Source organism: Oncorhynchus gorbuscha, linkage group LG16 (genome assembly GCF_021184085.1).
Source record: "Oncorhynchus gorbuscha isolate QuinsamMale2020 ecotype Even-year linkage group LG16, OgorEven_v1.0, whole genome shotgun sequence".
NCBI lineage: Eukaryota > Metazoa > Chordata > Actinopteri > Salmoniformes > Salmonidae > Oncorhynchus > Oncorhynchus gorbuscha.
The window spans coordinates 95,553,602-95,573,766 of NC_060188.1; the positions used below are offsets into that span (position 1 = coordinate 95,553,602).

Here is a 20,165-nt window from a genome sequence, read left to right on the forward strand (position 1 = left end):
ATTTTGTAGTTCCATGTGTTGCAGATTTGGTCTTTGCAGTAGTGTTTTGCTGCCCTCCAGCGGTCAAATAGGGCATCTCAATTTATAATCTTCAATCAGAGAAAGAGAAAATCTCTGCGAATCATAGTTGAGAAAACATGTCACATGACCAACTGTAGCGAAGCCATTTCGGCCATTGTGGAAACTGGAAACCCACTTGGCACAGACGTCAATCTAAGGTGAATATAATTGTTCTGCCTGCGGCTGAGGAACCCTGACCTGTTCACCAGATGTGCTAACTTGTGTTTTCGACCATCTCTCTCGCTCTCCCTCCCTTCCTCCCCTGTCTCTCCCTCCCTCTGTCTCTCCCTCACCTGCTGTCTCGACCTCTGAATGCTCAGCTATGAAAAGCCAACTGACGTTTGCTCCTGAGGCGCTGACCTGTTGCACCCTCTACAACAGCAGTCAGAGTCTCAACTTACTGTCGACAGTTAGAATAATAGAATTACACAAGGTGGAATTTCCCGCAGATTCATAGACGGTTATAGGAAGAACCCTCCAAAGATAAAAGGGTTCTCGGGAGAACCCTTCATAAGGGGTTCTAGGCAGAAAAATATACAGGGGGTTCTTTGAGGAACCATACATAGAGGATTCTAGATAGAACCCTCTGCAAATGGTTCTACCCAGCACCAAATGGTTCCCCTATGGGGACAAATCGAATAACCCTGTATGGTTCTACTTATTATCTTTTTTTCTAAGAGTGGATGATGAAGGAATTTGTTTTCATTGTTCATTAGGATCAAAAGATGTTGTGTTTTGTTCCCCATGCCTCAGTACAAGCAGCTGGTTTTTCTCCCCGTACCTCAGTACAAGCAGCTGGTTTTTCTCCCCGTACCTCAGTACAGGCAGCTGGTTTTGTTCCCCGTGCCTCAGTAAAGGCAGCTGGTTTTGTTCCTCGTGCCTCAGTACAGGCAGCTGGTTTTGTTCCTCGTGCCTCAGTACAGGCAGCTGGTTTTGTTCCCAGCCTCAGTACAGGCAGCTGGTTTTGTTCCCCGGATCAGTACAGGCAGCTGGTTTTGTTCCTGTGATACCACTGGTTTTGTTCCCCGGCCTAGCACAGGCAGTGGTTTTGTTCCACTACTCAGTACAGGCAGCTGGTTTTGTTCCTCACCTCAGTAAAGGCAGCTGGTTTTGTTCCACTGCCTCAGTAAGGCAGCTTAGTTCATCACCTCAGTGGTCTGGTTTTGATACCACTACTAGTCAGGAGCTGGTTTTGCATCACCTCAGTGGTCTGGTTTTGATACCACTGCCTCAGTACAGGCAGCTGGTTTTGTTCCCAGTGCCTCAGTACAGGCAGCTGGTTTTGTTCCTCGTGCCTAGTAAAGGCAGCTGGTTTTGTTCCTCACCTCAGTACAGGTATGGTTTTGTTCCACTGCCTCAGTACAGGCAGCTGGTTTTGTTCCCCGTCCTCAGTAAAGGTCTGGTTTTGTACCACTACTCATACAGGCAGCTGGTTTTGTTCACCAGTGATACAGGCAGCTGGTTTTGTTCCCCGGATTAGCAGGCAGCTGGTTTTGTTCTGTGATACAGGCAGCTGGTTTTGTTCCCCGTGCCTCAGCACCAGCTGGTTTTGTTCCACTACTCAGTACAGGCAGCTGGTTTTGTTCCCGTGCCTCAGTACAGGCAGCTGGTTTTGTTCCACTGCCTCAGTACAGGCAGCTGGTTTTGTTCCTCGTGCCTCAGTGATGGTTTTGTTCCACTGCCTCAGTACAGGCAGCTGGTTTTGTTCCCCGTGCCTCAGTACAGGCAGCTGGTTTTGTTCCCGTGCCTCAGTAAAGGCAGCTGGTTTTGTTCCCACTGCTATCAGTTAGCACAGGCAGCTGGTTTTGTTCCCCGTGCCTCAGTACAGGCACTGGTTTTGTTCCCCGTGCTTCAGTCAGGAGCTGGTTTTGTTCCCCAGTGCCTCATACCACTGGTTTTCTTCCCCGATTCAGTACAGGCAGCTGGTTTTGTTCCCCTACCTCAGTACAGGCAGCTTTTTGTTCCCTGTGCCCTAGTACAGGCAGCTGGTTTTGTTCCCCGTGCCTAGTACAGGCATGGTTTTGTTCCCGTCACTCAGTACAGGCAGCTGGTTTTGATACCACTGCTAGTACAGGCAGCTGGTTTTGTTCCCGTACCTCAGTACAGGCAGCTGGTTTTGTTCCCCGTGCCTCAGTACAGGCAGCTGGTTTTGTTCCTCGTGCCTCAGTACAGGCAGCTGGTTTTGTTCCTTGTGCCTCAGTACAGGCAGCTGGTTTTGTTCCCCGTGCCTCAGTACAGGCAGCTGGTTTTGTTTCCCGTGCCTCAGTAAAGGCAGCTGGTTTTGTTCTTCGTGCCTCAGTACAGGCAGCTGGTTTTGTTCCCCGTGCCCTAGGACAGGCAGCAGGTTTTGTTCCCAGTGCCTCAGTAAAGGCAGCTGGTTTTGTTCCCTGTGTGATACCACTGCTATCAGGATTAGCACCAGTGATACCACTACTATCAGGATTAGCATCACTGTGGTCTGTGATACCACTGCTATCAGGATTAGCACCAGTGATACCACTACTATCAGGATTAGCATCACTATGGTCTGTGATACCACTGCTATCAGGATTAGCACCACTATGGTCTGTGATACCACTACTATCAGGATTAGCATCACTATGGTCTGTGATACCACTGCTATCAGGATTAGCATCACTATGGTATGTGAATCCACTGCTATCAGGATTAGCATCACTATGGTCTGTGATACCACTACTATCAGGATTATCACCAGTGATACCACTGCTATCAGGATTATCACCAGTGATACCACTGCTATCAGGATTAGCACCAGTGATACCACTGCTATCAGGATTAGCATCACTATGGTCTGTGATACCACTGCTATCAGGATTAGCATCACTATAGTCTGTGATACCACTACTATCAGGATTAGCACCAGTGATACCACTGCTATCAGGATTAGCACCAGTGATACCACTGCTATCAGGATTAGCATCACTATAGTCTGTGATACCACTACTATCAGGATTAGCATCACTATGGTCTGTGATACCACTACTATCAGGATTAGCACCAGTGATACCACTGCTATCAGGATTAGCATCACTATGGTCTGTGATACCACTACTATCAGGATTAGCATCACTCTGGTCTGTGATACCACTGCTATCAGGATTAGCATCACTATGGTATGTGATACCACTACTATCAGGATTAGCATCACTATGGTCTGTGATACCACTGCTATCAGGATTAGCATCACTCTGGTCTGTGATACCACTGCTATCAGGATTAGCATCACTATGGTCTGTGATACCACTGCTATCAGGATTAGCATCACTATGGTCTGTGATACCACTGCTATCAGGATTAGCATCACTCTGGTCTGTGATACCACTGCTATCAGGATTAGCATCACTCTGGTCTGTGATACCACCGCTATCAGGATTAGCACCAGTGATACCACTGCTATCAGGATTAGCACCAGTGATACCACTGCTATCAGGATTAGCATCACTATAGTCTGTGATACCACTACTATCAGGATTAGCATCACTATGGTCTGTGATACCACTGCTATCAGGATTAGCATCACTCTGGTCTGTGATACCACTGCTATCAGGATTAGCATCACTATGGTATGTGATACCACTACTATCAGGATTAGCATCACTATGGTCTGTGATACCACTGCTATCAGGATTAGCATCACTCTGGTCTGTGATACCACTGCTATCAGGATTAGCATCACTATGGTCTGTGATACCACTGCTATCAGGATTAGCATCACTGTGGTCTGTGATACCACTACTATCAGGATTAGCACCAGTGATACCACTACTATCAGGATTAGCATCACTATGGTCTGTGATACCACTACTATCAGGATTAGCATCACTATGGTATGTGATACCACTACTATCAGGATTAGCATCACTATGGTCTGTGATACCACTGCTATCAGGATTAGCACCAGTGATACCACTACTATCAGGATTAGCACCAGTGATACCACTGCTATCAGGATTAGCATCACTGTGGTCTGTGATACCACTGCTATCAGGATTAGCACCAGTGATACCACTGCTATCAGGATTAGCATCACTATGGTCTGTGATACCACTGCTATCAGGATTAGCACCAGTGATACCACTGCTATCAGGATTAGCATCACTATGGATGTGATACCACTGCTATCAGGATTAGCACCACTATGGGCCCCCACCTCTATGGTGGTGCTTCTACCATTGCTATAAGGATACAATATAAACACAACATGTAAAGTGTTGGTCTCATGTTTCATGAGCTGAAATAAAAGGTCCCAGACATTTTCCATATTCACAAAAAGCTTATTCCTCTCAAAAGTTGTCCATAAATTTGTTTACATCCCTGTTAGTGAGCATTTCTCATTTGCCATGATAATCCATCCACCTGACAGGTGTGGCATATCAAGCTGATTAAACAGCATGATAATTACACAGGTGCACCTTGTGCTGGGGACAATAAAAGGCATATGAAGCTGATTAAACAGCATGATAATTACACAGGTGCACCTTGTGCTGGGGACAATAAAAGGCATATCAAGCTGATTAAACAGCATGATAATTACACAGGTGCACCTTGTGCTGGGGACAATAAAAGGCATATCAAGCTGATTAAACAGCATGATAATTACACAGGTACACCTTGTGCTGGGGACAATAAAAGGCATATCAAGCTGATTAAACAGCATGATAATTACACAGGTGCACCTTGTGCTGGGGACAATAAGAGGCCACTCTAAAATATGCAGTTGTGTCCCAACACAATGCCACAGATGTCTCAAGTTTTGAGGAAGTGTACAATTTGCATGCTGACTGCAGGAATGTCCACCAGAGCTGTTGCCAGAGAATTTAATGATCATTTCTCTACCATAAACTGCCTCCAACGTTGTTTTAGAGAATTTGACAGCACATCCGATTTCTTCACCTAGAGGATCGTCTGAGATCAGCCACCAGGACAGCTGATGAAACATTAGTATTTCTGTCTGTATTAAAGCCCTTTTGTGGGGAAAACTTATTCTGATTGGCTCGGCCTGGCTCCCCAGTGGGTGTGCCTGGCTCCCCAGTGGGTGTGCCTGGCTCCCCAGTGGGTGTGCCAGGCCTGCGGTCATGCCCAGTCACGTGAAACCCATAGATTAAGGGGCCTAACGAATTTATTTCAACTGTTTGATTTTCTTATATGAACTGTAACTCAGTAAAATCGCTGAAATTGTTGTACGTTGCAGTTATATTTATGTTCAGCATATTTAAGAAAGCATTTCACTATTAGAAATGTAGTATGAACACACATGTCCACTGGGTCCAGCAACAGGCACCGAGTCAAACAATACTAACAGACTGCTCCAGTGTCTATGGGGGCGACAGTGTTGATCAAATCAAAGTATATTTGTCACGGCGAATAAAACAGGTGTAGACCTTACAGCTCTGTTTCTCCTCTGATACAGGTCACTTCACAGCACCAATGAGAGGAGTCTACTACCTCAAATTCACCGCCATGTGTTGGTTTTGTAGGTGTTGAGTTACTATGGTGGGTTATAGTGGGCTAGTATAGTAGGATCCAGTGTGTAAATGTCCCATTCTAGTTCATTGGTTTCTACTGTTACAATTTCACATACCTTCTATATGGATTAAGCCCAATGTAATTTAATCAGAGAATAAAATAACTGATTTTAAAACAACAATAATTGTTGCATCACTAGAATAGACGAGAAGCGTCATACAGTACCGTATTTCCCCCACTAGAGAGCAGTGTTGTCAGAAAACAAGTACTTTACAGCAGGTGTTCCCAAACTTTTTCACACGGGGACCCTTTCCCAGCGTTGAGCAACATCACATGTTCCACCCCCTTCCGCACGCACGAAACACGTCTATTCCTATGGGAACTATCGCTGTTCGTGATACAAACTGTTCACGTCCCCCTCCCCGTTGTTGTTGGAGGAGAGAGTTTTTTCAGGTTTAAAGCTGATTTCCTGGAATTCTACACGTTATCATGAGGTGCATATATAAAAAATGTTCCGTTTTAAAGCTACTTTCCTTGTAATTCTATACGTTTTGCCATGTCTAATGTGTATTCATGTGATATTTGAGTGTCAAAAAAAGGTACAACAATACATGTAGCTCAGTTGGTAGAGCATGGCGCTTGTAACGCCAGGGTAGTGGGTTCGATCCCCGGGACCACCCATACGTAGAATGTATGCACACATGACTGTAAAATGGCATATATTATTATTATATTATCTATGGGCTAAAAACATGTTAGCTGACGTGGGCTAGTTGATCTGGACATTTCTGACCAGTTATAAATGTCTCTCCGCGGTCTGAAATGACTGACAGGACAAGAGGAACTGATGATTCACTACCCGATATAGAAATTGCACCTTGTGCATTCTACAATTACAATGTTCAAGTGTAAGTTTAAAGGAGGACTGAGTTCTGCAGGTCCCCCCATACCGGCTCTACGGTTTGGGAACCACTACAGTGTATTTAGGCTACTTTGTAACAAGACCCTTCTGAGAGATTTGATCCCAGGATTAGGCTGTAATAAATATATGCCCTCAATTTATTTCCAACAGCCCATATTGCAATTCAAAGAGAAAGATGTAGTCCTTTCTCCCTTTAGCCCAAAGACCGGCAGGTGGCGATATCGATGGTTTCATTTTACCATCCAAATGCACTGTACACAGCTGACACTGCATTCATATCCCCATGGACCTATTCGTACCTAAAACATTCTCCATTCAGGCTGCAAAGGTATCGATCTCCTACTTAACTAGATGTATTGGCGAAGAGGGGATTTCTTCTGAAAATATGCTTACTTTGTTTATGAGACGCCATCTTACACCACCATGCCAATGGCTGATGCTACTTCCTGATGTTACTGCTGCAATCTGATTGACTGAAACAATATGCCGCATCTGGGACTTGCATTCCTAGGCATTAGACACTCTAGCATGGTGGTGAAAAATGGTGTTTTATAAAGTACACATATTTCCCCCCCTCCTTCTCGACAATACATCTAGTTAAGGAGGAAATCAACGCCTTTGCAGCCTGAAGATGGAGAATGTTTAAGGTAAAGCCGATCCACGGGAGGTTATGAGAATATTGCAGACCTGCATACAATGTGTTTGGACGGTAAAATGGAAACGACTCAATATCCCCATCTGCCAGCCTTTGGGCTACTCTCGTTTTGAAACACCAACATCGTTTAATATCAATGGGACTGACACCAGAGGTGTAAACTACTTAAAGTAAAAAATACTTTTTAGTCGTTTTTTCAGGGGGGGGGGTATCTGTACTTTATCTACATTTTTGACTACTTTTGCTTCAGTATATTCTTAAAGACAGTAATGTACTTTTTACTGCATACATTTTCTCTGACACCCAAAATTATTCGTTACATTTTGAATGAATATCAAGAGAACATCCCCGCTCATCCTTATATTTGCCCAAGGCGTTTCTATTGTCTCTTTCCTGTCCCTGCGGAACAGCCGTAGCGGGACAGAGGAATGTGTTCATTCTAGTCGAACCACGGCAGGAGAGCGCAACGGTTGGATACAGATGACTGATGTTCAGGTAAGAACGATACGCACTAACAAATAGGCATGCTACGTGTTTATAATTTCATGATAAATGGTTTTAAATGGCACTTTAAAGGGTCTTATGTGTACGTGTTTATACTCTGGTCAATTCTAACGCATAGCGTTATTTTGCTTACATCGAAAGTTTGACCTTTGATGTAAAGGTTAACAATGTTTCAACTTTCGTAACTGTTTGCTCGTTTTCTTTGCGGTCATTTTGGCCTTTCAGTAGGTGTCCGTGTTCACACTGATCAGTCTAATGATCTAATACGCTTGTTCAAATTGAATAACATAATATTAGTTTCAATTTCTCAAGTTCTTCATTCTGATCCACTCGTTTAAATTGAATAGAAAGCTGTTTTACATTTTACACATTTTCTACACTGTAAATGGTAGATTTTGAAATCGTTTTTCCAATTTTGCAATTGATATTTATTCGTTGGGTGAGGGGAGGAGGGGGGGTAAGATATTGTTGTGGCTGGGGGAAACGGGGTCATTTCTAAATATGTGGTTGAAGTGGACATTACCACTTCAGTTCGGGGTAGAATAGCCTTGTCTACACTATACATCATTTTACATTTACAATAAAGCGGGACATTTTAATGTGGCCCTTGGAGGCGAAGACACACACACACACACACACACAGAACTAGCGCTCCCCAAGGCAATGCGATAGGCAACCATTATAACGGCCGTGGTGCGTTGTCAGGACTCCGACTGAAGTTACCTCTTGGTAATGTCACAGACGACTAGAAACATGGGAGTTGCGTGCATCAGACCCCACAGGCTACAATGTTATCCTCAATCCCCTGCGTATACCAACACCTTGCATAAGACATTCTTAACAGCTAGTCATTTACTAATCTGTTCGTAATGGTATGTTGTTTTATGTACACGTCCAAATGAAGTAGCCTCGTAGGTTTATTGTCTTGCGTCGAGAATGATTGCACGTCCCGGTCGGGCTTATTGGCTGCTGTCGGGCGCCTGTGATAGACACCTTTGCAACTTGCATAGCTACGGGGTGTGAGTTCTGGTAAAGCCCGGTCTGAGAGAACAATTTTACGGTCCATTATTACAGGTAGACAGACGACTGTTCACCATATAGAGACTAGTGTCTACTCTAGACTACTGTTCACCATATAGAGACTAGTGTCTACTCTAGACTACTGTTCACCATATAGAGACTAGTGTCTACTCTAGACTACTGTTCACCATATAGAGACTAGTGTCTACTCTAGACTACTGTTCACCATATAGAGACTAGTGTCTACTCTAGACTACTGTTCACCATATAGAGACTAGTGTCTACTCTAGACTACTGTTCACCATATAGAGACTAGTGTCTACTCTAGACTACTGTTCACCATATAGAGACTAGTGTCTACTCTATTGAAGTACGGTGAAGTGGATTTACATTAATGGAATTCCGGTAGTGGATTTAATAATGGGTCCCTGATCTGTTCTACACAGAAATGCATAATTATGGATATGAATGTCATTGGGCACATGTTTTGACATCACAGTACAGTAGATTACAGCGCAGCACAGTAGAGTAGATTACAGCGCAGTAGATTACAGCGCAGCACAGTGGAGTACAGTACAGCACAGTACAGTAGATTACAGCGCAGTACAGTAGATTACAGTGCAGTACAGTAGATTACAGCGCAGTACAGTAGATTACAGTACAGTAGATTACAGTACAGCACAGTACAGTAGATTACAGCACAGTACAGTAGATTACAGTGCAGTACAGTAGATTACAGCGCAGTACAGTAGATTACAGCGCAGTACAGTAGATTACAGTGCAGTACAGTAGATTACAGTGCAGTACAGTAGATTACAGTGCAGTACAGTAGATTACAGCGCAGTACAGTAGATTACAGCGCAGTACAGTAGATTACAGCGCAGTACAGTAGATTACAGCGCAGTACAGTAGAGTAGAGCGCAGTACAGTAGAGTAGAGCGCAGTACAGTAGAGTAGAGCACAGTAGAGTAGAGCACAGTACAGTAGAGTAGAGCACAGTACAGTAGAGTAGAGCACAGTACAGTAGAGTAGAGCACAGTACAGTAGAGTAGAGCACAGTACAGTAGAGCACAGTAGAGTAGAGCACAGTACAGTACAGTACAGTAGAGTACAATACAGTAGAGTACAGTACAGTAGAGTACAGTAGAGTAGAGTACAGTAGAGTAGAGTAGAGTAGAGTAGAGTACAGTACAGTACAGTACAGTACAGTACAGTACAGTACAGTACAGTACAGTAGAGTACAGTAGAGTACAGTAGAGTACAGTAGAGTACAGTAGAGTACAGTAGAGTACAGTAGAGTACAGTAGAGTACAGTAGAGTACAGTAGAGTACAGTACAGTACAGTACAGTAGAGTACAGTACAGTAGAGTACAGTAGAGTACAGTACAGTAGAGTACAGTAGAGTACAGTAGAGTACAGTAGAGTAGAGTAGAGTACAGTAGAGTAGAGTAGAGTAGAGTAGAGTAGAGTAGAGTACAGTAGAGTAGAGTAGAGTACAGTACAGTAGAGTAGAGTAGAGTAGAGTAGAGTAGAGTACAGTAGAGTACAGTACAGTACAGTAGAGTACAGTACAGTAGAGTAGAGTACAGTACAGTACAGTAGAGTAGAGTACAGTAGAGTAGAGTACAGTAGAGTAGAGTACAGTAGAGTACAGTACAGTAGAGTAGAGTAGAGTAGAGTAGAGTAGAGTAGAGTAGAGTAGAGTAGAGTAGAGTAGAGTAGAGTGCCGTGCAGTAGAGTGCCGTGCAGTAGAGTGCCGTGCAGTAGAGTGCCGTGCAGTAGAGTGCCGTGCAGTAGAGTGCCGTGCAGTAGAGTGCCGTGCAGTAGAGTAGAGTGCAGTAGCAGTAGAGTGCAGTGCAGCAGAGTGGAGTGCAGCAGAGTAGAGTGCAGCAGAGTAGAGTGCAGCAGAGTAGAGTGCAGCAGAGTAGAGTGCAGCAGAGTAGAGTGCAGCAGAGTAGAGTGCAGCAGAGTAGAGTGCAGCAGAGTAGAGCACAAAAGGTCTTGCTCATCGCACATCGGCTACCGAGAGCTTTATCACACAGTCGTCCAGAACAGCTGGTGCTCTCATGCATGCTTCAGTGTTGCTTGCCTCAAAGCGACCATAAAAGGCATTTAGCTCGTTTGGTAGGCTCGCGTCACTAGGCAGTTCGCTGCTGGGTTTCCTTTTTTAGTCCGTAATAGTTGTCAAGCCCTGCCACATCCGACGAGAGTCAGAGCCGGTGTAGTAGGATTCAATCTGAGTCCTGTATTGACGCTTTGCTTGTTTGATGGTTCGTCGGAGGGCATAGCGGGATTTCTTACAAGCTTCCGGGTTAGGGCGTCGTTGACACAGGACTTATGGGTTAGGGCGTCGTTGACACAGGACTTATGGGTTAGGGCGTTGTTGACACTGGGACTTATGGGTTAGGGCGTCGTTGACACTGGACTTATGGGTTAGGGCTTTGTTGACACTGGACTTATGGGTTAGGGCTTTGTTGACACAGGACTTGTGGGTTAGGGCTTTGTTGACACAGGACTTGTGGGTTAGGGCTTTGTTGACACAGGACTTGTGGGTTAGGGCTTCGTTGACACAGGACTTGTGGGTTAGGGCGTCGTTGACACAGGACTTGTGGGTTAGGGACTTTGTTGACACAGGACTTATGGGTTAGGGCGTCGTGACACAGGACTTGTGGGTTAGGGCGTCGTTGACACAGGACTTGTGGGTTAGGGCGTCGTTGACACAGGACTTATGGGTTAGGGCGTCATTGACACAGGACTTATGGGTTAGGGCGTCGTTGACACAGGACTTATGGGTTAGGGCGTCGTTGACACTGGACTTATGGGTTAGGGCGTCGTTGACACTGGACTTATGGGTTAGGGCTTCGTCACTGGACTTATGGGTTACACAGGACTTATGGGTTAGGGCTTTGTTGACACACGACTTATGGGTTAGGGCGTCGTTGACACAGGACTTATGGGTTAGGGCTTTGTTGACACTGGACTTATGGGTTAGGGCTTTGTTGACACACGACTTATGGGTTAGGGCGTTGTTGACACAGGACTTATGGGTTAGGGCTTTGTTGACACTGGACTTATGGGTTAGGGCTTTGTTGACACACGACTTATGGGTTAGGGCGTCGTTGACACAGGACTTATGGGTTAGGGCGTCATTGACACAGGACTTATGGGTTAGGGCGTCATTGACACAGGACTTATGGGTTAGGGCGTCGTTGACACAGGACTTATGGGTTAGGGCGTCATTGACACAGGACTTATGGGTTAGGGCGTCGTTGACACAGGACTTATGGGTTAGGGCGTCGTTGACACAGGACTTATGGGTTAGGGCGTCGTTGACACAGGACTTATGGGTTAGGGCGTCGTTGACACAGGACTTATGGGTTAGGGCGTCGTTGACACAGGACTTATGGGTTAGGGCGTCGTTGACACAGGACTCAAGCTCAGGTCTTTTTTAGGGAGCCTAGCCCGCCAGCTGAACTGAAGCTATTGCCTTAAGACTGTGTGACATAGGAGGAAGCAGAGTATGAACAAACTCGCTGTCCTTTAAACCAAACGCACTGTCCTTTAAACCAAATTCTAGCAGAAGCTCACCCCCAATCTGAATTAACATTTCTTAGGACTTTGCTAGAAAAAACAATAGACAGGGAAACACAGCCAGACTCTTATCTAATCAACTCAATTTAAATGATAGGAGCGCCCCACTGTGTCTCTCCTCTTTGACCTATCCGCTGTCCAATGAACAAAATAACAGTTTCCCTGTAACAATAAATCCATTGTACTTACAGTACATACAAATTCCTAGCTCTTTATGAAACATGACAATTTCATTCACACGGCAACATTAATTTATCAATCCCTGTACCTGTACACAGCCCATCTGTAAATAGCCACACCCAACTACCTCATCCCCATATTATTACTTACCCTCTTGTTCTTTTTCACCCCAGTATCTCTACTTGCACATCAACATCTGCACATCTATCACTCCAGTATTAATGTTAAATTGTAATTATCTTCTACATTTGCACACACTGTACATTGATTTTTCTATTTTTCTTATCTATTGTGTTATTGACTGTACGTTTGTTTATGTGTACCTCTGTGTTGTTGTTTTTGTCGACACTGCTTTGCTTTATCTTGGCCAGGTCGCAGTTGTAAATGAGAACTTGTTCTCAACTGGCCTACCTGGTTAAATAAAGGTGTTCTCAACTGGCCTACCTGGTTAAATAAAGGTGTTCTCAACTGGCCTACCTGGTTAAATAAAGGTGTTCTCAACTGGCCTACTTGGTTAAATAAACTTTTTAAAAACTATTTAATTGAATCTCTTAAATAGCTTTAAAGTGAAATCCCAATGGAAATGCACATGACATTTCCTTAGTCTTCACACCTCTCCTGGCTTCAGTGACCCCCAGGTCTTCCGTAGGGACGTCTCTTCCTCGAGAGATGAGGTGTGTTTGAACCTCGTGATAGTCCACAGGCGGTCAGCCACCCAAACAATGTCGTAAATGGTGATTGAGTCATCACTAAGCGCCTGCAAGTTGCCCGTCACGAGTATCACCTTCACTAATTAAAACACTCTTTGTACCACGAATTGGAAATGTTGAGATTTTAGTGTGCGCAGAACGGCCGGCTAGGGAAGTGGTTTACACCCACCTATATCTAGACCTACACAGTACCTACAGTACCTACAGTAATATATTCACACCCCCTTTCACTTCTTCTACATTTTGGTGTGTTACATTGAAGTTTTATGCCACTGACCTACGTAGCCTATCATGTCAAAGTGTAATTAAAACATTAAAAGCTCAAAAATGTCTTGAGTTAATAAGTATTACTAAGTGTTTTTGTTTTGTCATTATGGGCTATTGTATGTAGATTGGTGAGGGGGGGGGACTATTTAATGGGGGGTAGAAGCTGTCTCTGTGCCTGTCTGAGAGTCGATGCTCCAGTACCGTTTGCCAGACAGTAGCAGAGCGAACAGTCTATGACTTGGGTGGATGGAGTCTGTGGCAATAATTTCGGGCCTGATATAAAGGTCCTGGGTGGCAGGAAGCTCGGCCTCAGTGATGTACTGGACTGTCTGTAACAACCTCTGTAGCGCTTTGTGTTCAAGGGCGGTGAATTTGCTCTCTGTGATGCAGCCAGTCTAATAGCTCTTGATGGTGCAGGGCGGTGAATTTGCTCTCAGTGATGCAGCCAGTCTAATAGCTCTTGATGGTGCAGGGCGGTGAATTTGCTCTCAGTGATGCAGCCAGTCTAATAGCTCTTGATGGTGCAGGGCGGTGAATTTGCTCTCAGTGATGCAGCCAGTCTAATAGCTCTTGATGGTGCAGGGCGGTGAATTTGCTCTCAGTGATGCAGCCAGTCTAATAGCTCTTGATGGTGCAGGGCGGTGAATTTGCTCTCAGTGATGCAGCCAGTCTAATAGCTCTTGATGGTGCAGGGCGGTGAATTTCCTCTCAGTGATGCAGCCAGTCTAATAGCTCTTGATGGTGCAGCTGTAAAACTTTATGAGGATCCAAGGGACTGTGCCAAATCTTGATGATGGTGTTGGAGTCGTGCTTGGCCACACAGTCGTGGGTGAACAGGCAGTACAAGAGAAGACTAAGCACGCCCCCCCTGAGGGGTCCCCTGTTGTTGCCTACCCTCAGCACCTGTGGCTGGCCCGTCAAGAAGTCCAGGATCCAGTTTCAGAGGGAGGGGTTCAATCCCTGGGTCCCTAGCTTGGTGATGAGCTCGGAGAGGACTATGGTACTGAACACTGAGCAATAGTCCACGTACAGCATTCTCACATAGTTTTTCACCTTCTTGTCCAGATGGGAGAGAGCCATTAATATCTAGGCCTATACAGTACCTTCAGTATGGGATGGGAGAGAGCCATTAATATCTAGGCCTTTACAGTACCTTCAGTATGGGATGGGAGAGGGCCATTAATATCTAGGCCTATACAGTACCTTCAGTATGGGATGGGAGAGAGCCATTAATATCTAGGCCTTTACAGTACCTTCAGTATGGGATGGGAGAGGGCCATTAATATCTAGGCTTATACAGTACCTTCAGTATGGGATGGGAGAGGGCCATTAATATCTAGGCCTATACAGTACCTTCAGTATGGGATGGGAGAGGGCCATTAATATCTAGGCCTATACAGTACCTTCAGTATGGGATGGGAGAGAGCCATTAATATCTAGGCCTATACAGTACCTTCAGTATGGGATGGGAGAGGGCCATTAATATCTAGGCCTATACAGTACCTTCAGCATGGGATGGGAGAGGGCCATTAATATCTAGGCCTATACAGTACCTTCAGTATGGGATGGGAGAGGGCCATTAATATCTAGGCCTATACAGTACCTTCAGTATGGGATGGGAGAGGGCCATTAATATCTAGGCCTATACAGTACCTTCAGTATGGGATGGGAGTGGGTCCAGGGTGTCTGGGATGATGGTGTTGATGTGTGTCATGACCATCTTCTCAAAGCACTTATACAATTATAATAATTATACATGTGAGTGCTACAGGGTAATAGTCATTTAGCCAGGTCATCTTGGAGCTCTTGGGAACATGTTGGGATTACAGACTGGGACAAGGAGAGATTTATTATGGATCCCCATTAGTTCCTGCCAAGGCAGCAGCTACTCTTCCTGGGGTTTATTATGGATCCCCATTAGTTCCTGCCAAGGCAGCAGCTACTCTTCCTGGGGTTTATTATGGATCCCCATTAGTTCCTGCCAAGGCAGCAGCTACTCTTCCTTAGTTCCTGCCAAGGCAGCAGCTACTCTTCCTGGGGTTTATTATGGATCCCCATTAGTTCCTGCCAAGGCAGCAGCTACTCTTCCTGGGGTTTATTAGGGATACCCATTAGTTCCTGCCAAGGCAGCAGCTACTCTTCCTGGGGTTTATTATGGATCCCCATTAGTTCCTGCCAAGGCAGCAGCTACTCTTCCTGGGGTTTATTAGGGATACCCATTAGTTCCTGCCAAGGCAGCAGCTACTCTTCCTTTTATTATGGATCCCCATTAGGGGTTTTCCTGGGGTTTATTATGGATCCCCATTAGTTCCTGCCAAGGCAGCAGCTACTCTTCCTGGGGTTTATTATGGATCCCCATTAGTTCCTGCCAAGGCAGCAGCTACTCTTCCTGGGGTTTATTATGGATCCCCATTAGTTCCTGCCAAGGCAGCAGCTACTCTTCCTGGGGTTTATTAGGGATAACCATGAGTTCCTGCCAAGGCAGCAGCTACTCTTCCTGGGGTTTATTAGGGATACCCATTAGTTCCTGCCAAGGCTGCAGCTACTCTTCCTGGGGTTTATTATGGATCCCCATTAGTTCCTGCCAAGGCAGCAGCTACTCTTCCTGGGGTTTATTATGGATCCCCATTAGTTCCTGCCAAGGCAGCAGCTACTCTTCCTGGGGTTTATTATGGATCCCCATTAGTTCCTGCCAAGGCAGCAGCTACTCTTCCTGGGGTTTATTGGATCCCCATTAGGATCCCCATTAGTTCCTGCCAAGGCAGCAGCTACTCTTCCTGAGGTTTATTAGGGATACCCATTAGTTCCTGCCAAGGCAGCAGCTACTCTTCCTGGGGTTTATTAGGGATACCCATTAGTTCCTGCCAAGGCAGCAGCTACTCTTCCTGGGGTTTATTATGGATCCCCATTAGTTCCTGCCAAGGCAGCAGCTACTCTTCCTGGGGTTTATTATGGATCCCCATTAGTTCCTGCCAAGGCAGCAGCTACTCTTCCTGGGGTTTATTATGGATCCCCATTAGTTCCTGCCAAGGCAGCAGCTACTCTTCCTGGGGTTTATTAGGGATCCCCATTAGTTCCTGCCAAGGCAGCAGCTACTCTTCCTACATACTGGTCTGAAACTAGATCCCCTACATACTGGTCTGAAACCAGATCCCACTACATACTGGTCTGAAACTAGATCCCCTACATACTGGTCTGAAACTAGATCCCCTACATACTGGTCTGACACTAGATCCCCTTACATACTCCCCTGAAACTAGATCCCCTACATACTGGTCTGAAACCAGATCCCACTACATACTGGTCTGAAAGCTAGATCTACATACTGGTCTGAGATCCCACTACATACTGGTCTGAAGATCCCCTAGATACCTGCACTACATACTGGTCTGAAACCAGATTCCACCCCCTACATACTGGTCTGAAACTAGATCCCACTACATACTGGTCTGAAACCACATCCCACTACATACTGGTCTGAAACCAGATCCCACAACATACTGGTCTGCCAACCCCCTACATACTGGTCTGAAACTAGATCCCCTACATACTGGTCTGAAACCAGATCCCACATACTGGTCTGATACATACTGGTCTGAAACCAGATCCTGACACTAGATTCATACTGGTCTGAAACCAGATCCCACTACATACTGGTCTGCCACTAGATCCCCTACATACTGGTCTGAAACTAGATCCCCTACATACTGGTCTGACACTAGATCCCCCTACATACTGGTCTGACACTAGATTCCCCTACATACTGGTCTGACACTAGATCCCCCTACATACTGGTCTGAAACTAGATCCCACTACATACTGGTCTGACACTAGATCCCCTACATACTGGTCTGACACTAGATCCCCCTACATACTGGTCTGACACTAGATCCCCCTACATACTGGTCTGACACTAGATCCCCTACATACTGGTCTGAAACCAGATCCCACTACATACTGGTCTGACACTAGATCCCCCTACATACTGGTCTGACACTACTGGTCTGAAACTAGATCCCACTAGATACTGGTCTGACACTAGATCCCCTACATACTGGTCTGCCACTAGATCCCCTACATACTGGTCTGACACTAGATCCCCTACATACTGGTCTGCCACTAGATCCCCTACATACTGGTCTGACACTAGATCCCCTACATACTGGTCTGAAACTAGATCCCCTACATACTGGTCTGAAACTAGATCCCACTACATACTGGTCTGAAACTAGATCCCACTACATACTGGTCTGAAACCACATCCCACTACATACTGGTCTGAAACCACATCCCACTACATACTGGTCTGAAACCAGATCCCACTACATACTGGTCTGAAACCAGATCCCACTACATACTGGTCTGAAACCAGATCCCACTACATACTGGTCTGAAACCAGATCCCACTACATACTGGTCTGAAACCAGATCCCCTACATACTGGTCTGAAACTAGATCCCCTACATACTGGTCTGAAACTAGATCCCCTACATACTGGTCTGAAACTAGATCCCCTACATACTGGTCTGAAACTAGATCCCCTACATACTGGTTTGAAACTAGATCCCCCTACATACTGGTCTGACACTAGATCCCCCTACATACTGGTCTGACACTAGATCCTCTACATACTGGTCTGAAACCAGATCCCACTACATACTGGCCTGAAACTAGATCCCACTACATACTGGTCTGAAACTAGATCCCTTACATACTGGTCTGAAACTAGATCCCTCTACACACTGGTCTGAAACCAGATCCCCTACATACTGGTCTGAAACCAGATCTCACTACATACTGGTCTGAAACCAGATCCCACTACGTACTGGTCTGAAACTAGATCCCCTACATACTGGTCTGAAACTAGATCCCCCTACATATTGGTCTGAAACTAGATCCCTTACATATTGGTCTGAAACTAGATCCCTTACAAACTGGTCTGAAACTAGATCCCCTACATACTGGTCTTGACAAGAGAACTGTCAGAGTGTCCCTTTGTTCCTCCAAAAGCGGCGTCACAGCCTCGCTTTCCATTTGCCCTGAAATCCACAACATCTGGTTGTTGGGGATTCCTCTAGAGGAACAGGAAGGTACATCGACAGGGACTGACACGTCATTCTCCTCCATAACAGATTCCCTAGAGGACAGGAAGTTACATCATCAGTGACTGATCCCCTAGAGGACAGGAAGTTACATCATCAGTGACTGATCCCCTAGAGGACAGGAAGTTACATTGTCAGTGACTGATCCCCTAGAAGACAGAAAGGTACATCGTCAGGGACTGATCCCCTAGAGGACAGGAAGGTACATCGACAGGGACTGATCCTCTAGAGGACAGGAAGGTACATCGTCAGGGACTGATCCTCTAGAGGACAGGAAGGTACATCGACAGGGACTGATCCTCTAGAGGACAGGAAGGTACATCGACAGGGACTGATCCTCTAGAGGACAGGAAGGTACATCGTCAGGGTCTGATCCCCTATAGGACAGGAAGGTACATCGTCAGGGACTGATCCCCTATAGGACAGGAAGGTACATCGTCAGGGACTGATCCCCTAGAGGACAGGAAGGTACATCGTCAGGGACTGATCTTCTAGAGGACAGGAAGGCACATCGTCAGTGACTGATCCCCTAGAGGACAGGAAGGCACATCGTTAGTGACTGATCCTCTAGAGGACAGGAAGGTACATCGTCAGGGACTGATCCCCTAGAGGACAGGAAGGCACATCGTCAGGGACTAATCCTCTAGAGGACAGGAAGGTACATCGTCAGGGACTGTCGTTCACTCACGTCCGTAGGCTATCCTCTCTTTGTCGGTCTTTTCCCGCCCTTGGGTCTTGCATTGCTACACTGGATAACTATAGTAAGAAGTATTTTGGGAAAATTGATAATACTTCCCAAAATACTAGCATCTGAAAGAACCTGGTGTTTAAAGGGTGACCATAATATACTGGTAGTTTTAAGGTGTTTAAAAGGTGACCATAATGTACTGGTAGTTTAAAGGGTGACCATAATGTACTGGTAGTTTAAAGGGTGACCATAATGTACTGGTAGTTTAAAGGGTGACCATAATATACTGGTAGTTTTAAGGTGTTTAAAGGGTGACCATAATATACTGGTAGTTTAAAGGGTGACCATAATATACTCGTAGTTTAAAGGGTGACCATAATATACTGGTAGTTTTAAGGTGTTTAAAGGGTGACCATAGTATACTGGTAGTTTAAAGGGTGACCATAGTATACTGGTAGTTTTTAAGGTGTTTAAAGGGTGACCATAGTATACTGGTAGTTTTAAGGGTGACCATAGTATACTGGTAGTTTTAAGGGTGACCATAATGTACTGGTAGTTTTAAGGGTGACCATAATGTACTGGTAGTTTAAAGGGTGACCATAATGTACTGGTAGTTTAAAGGGTGACCATAATGTACTGGTAGTTTTAAGGTGTTTAAAGGGTGACCATAGTATACTGGTAGTTTAAAGGGTGACCATAATATACTGGTAGTTTAAAGGTGTTTAAAGGGTGACCATAATGTACTGGTAGTTTAAAGGGTGACCATAATGTACTGGTAGTTTTAAGGTGTGTCAACTTGGTCACTGAGTTAACTACCTTTCATCCCATTCCCACCAGAGGTGATTTGTTTGAGTAGGTTGTGTGTGCAAGGTCTCAGAGGAAAGGAATGTGTGAGTGCGGTTTGGTTACAGAAGTGTTTGCCAAGCACAGAGTAACCTGGTTAAACATTGACTGAACTGAACATGGACTCTGTGTGATA

The 20,165-nt window shown here is 45.3% G+C and overlaps 1 protein-coding gene across 1 annotated transcript in view; it reads left to right on the forward strand.

Annotated features, from left to right (window-relative positions):
- Positions 1-6,801: 6,801 nt before the first annotated feature.
- Positions 6,802-20,165, forward strand: part of LOC123999464 (MOB kinase activator 3B-like) — a 58,937-nt gene continuing 45,573 nt past the window's right edge. Inside the window, exon 1 of the mRNA XM_046305290.1 lies at positions 6,802-7,619. Coding sequence (XP_046161246.1) covers positions 7,612-7,619 — 8 coding nt within the window. The 5' untranslated portion in view covers positions 6,802-7,611. The remainder of the gene's footprint in view (positions 7,620-20,165) is intronic.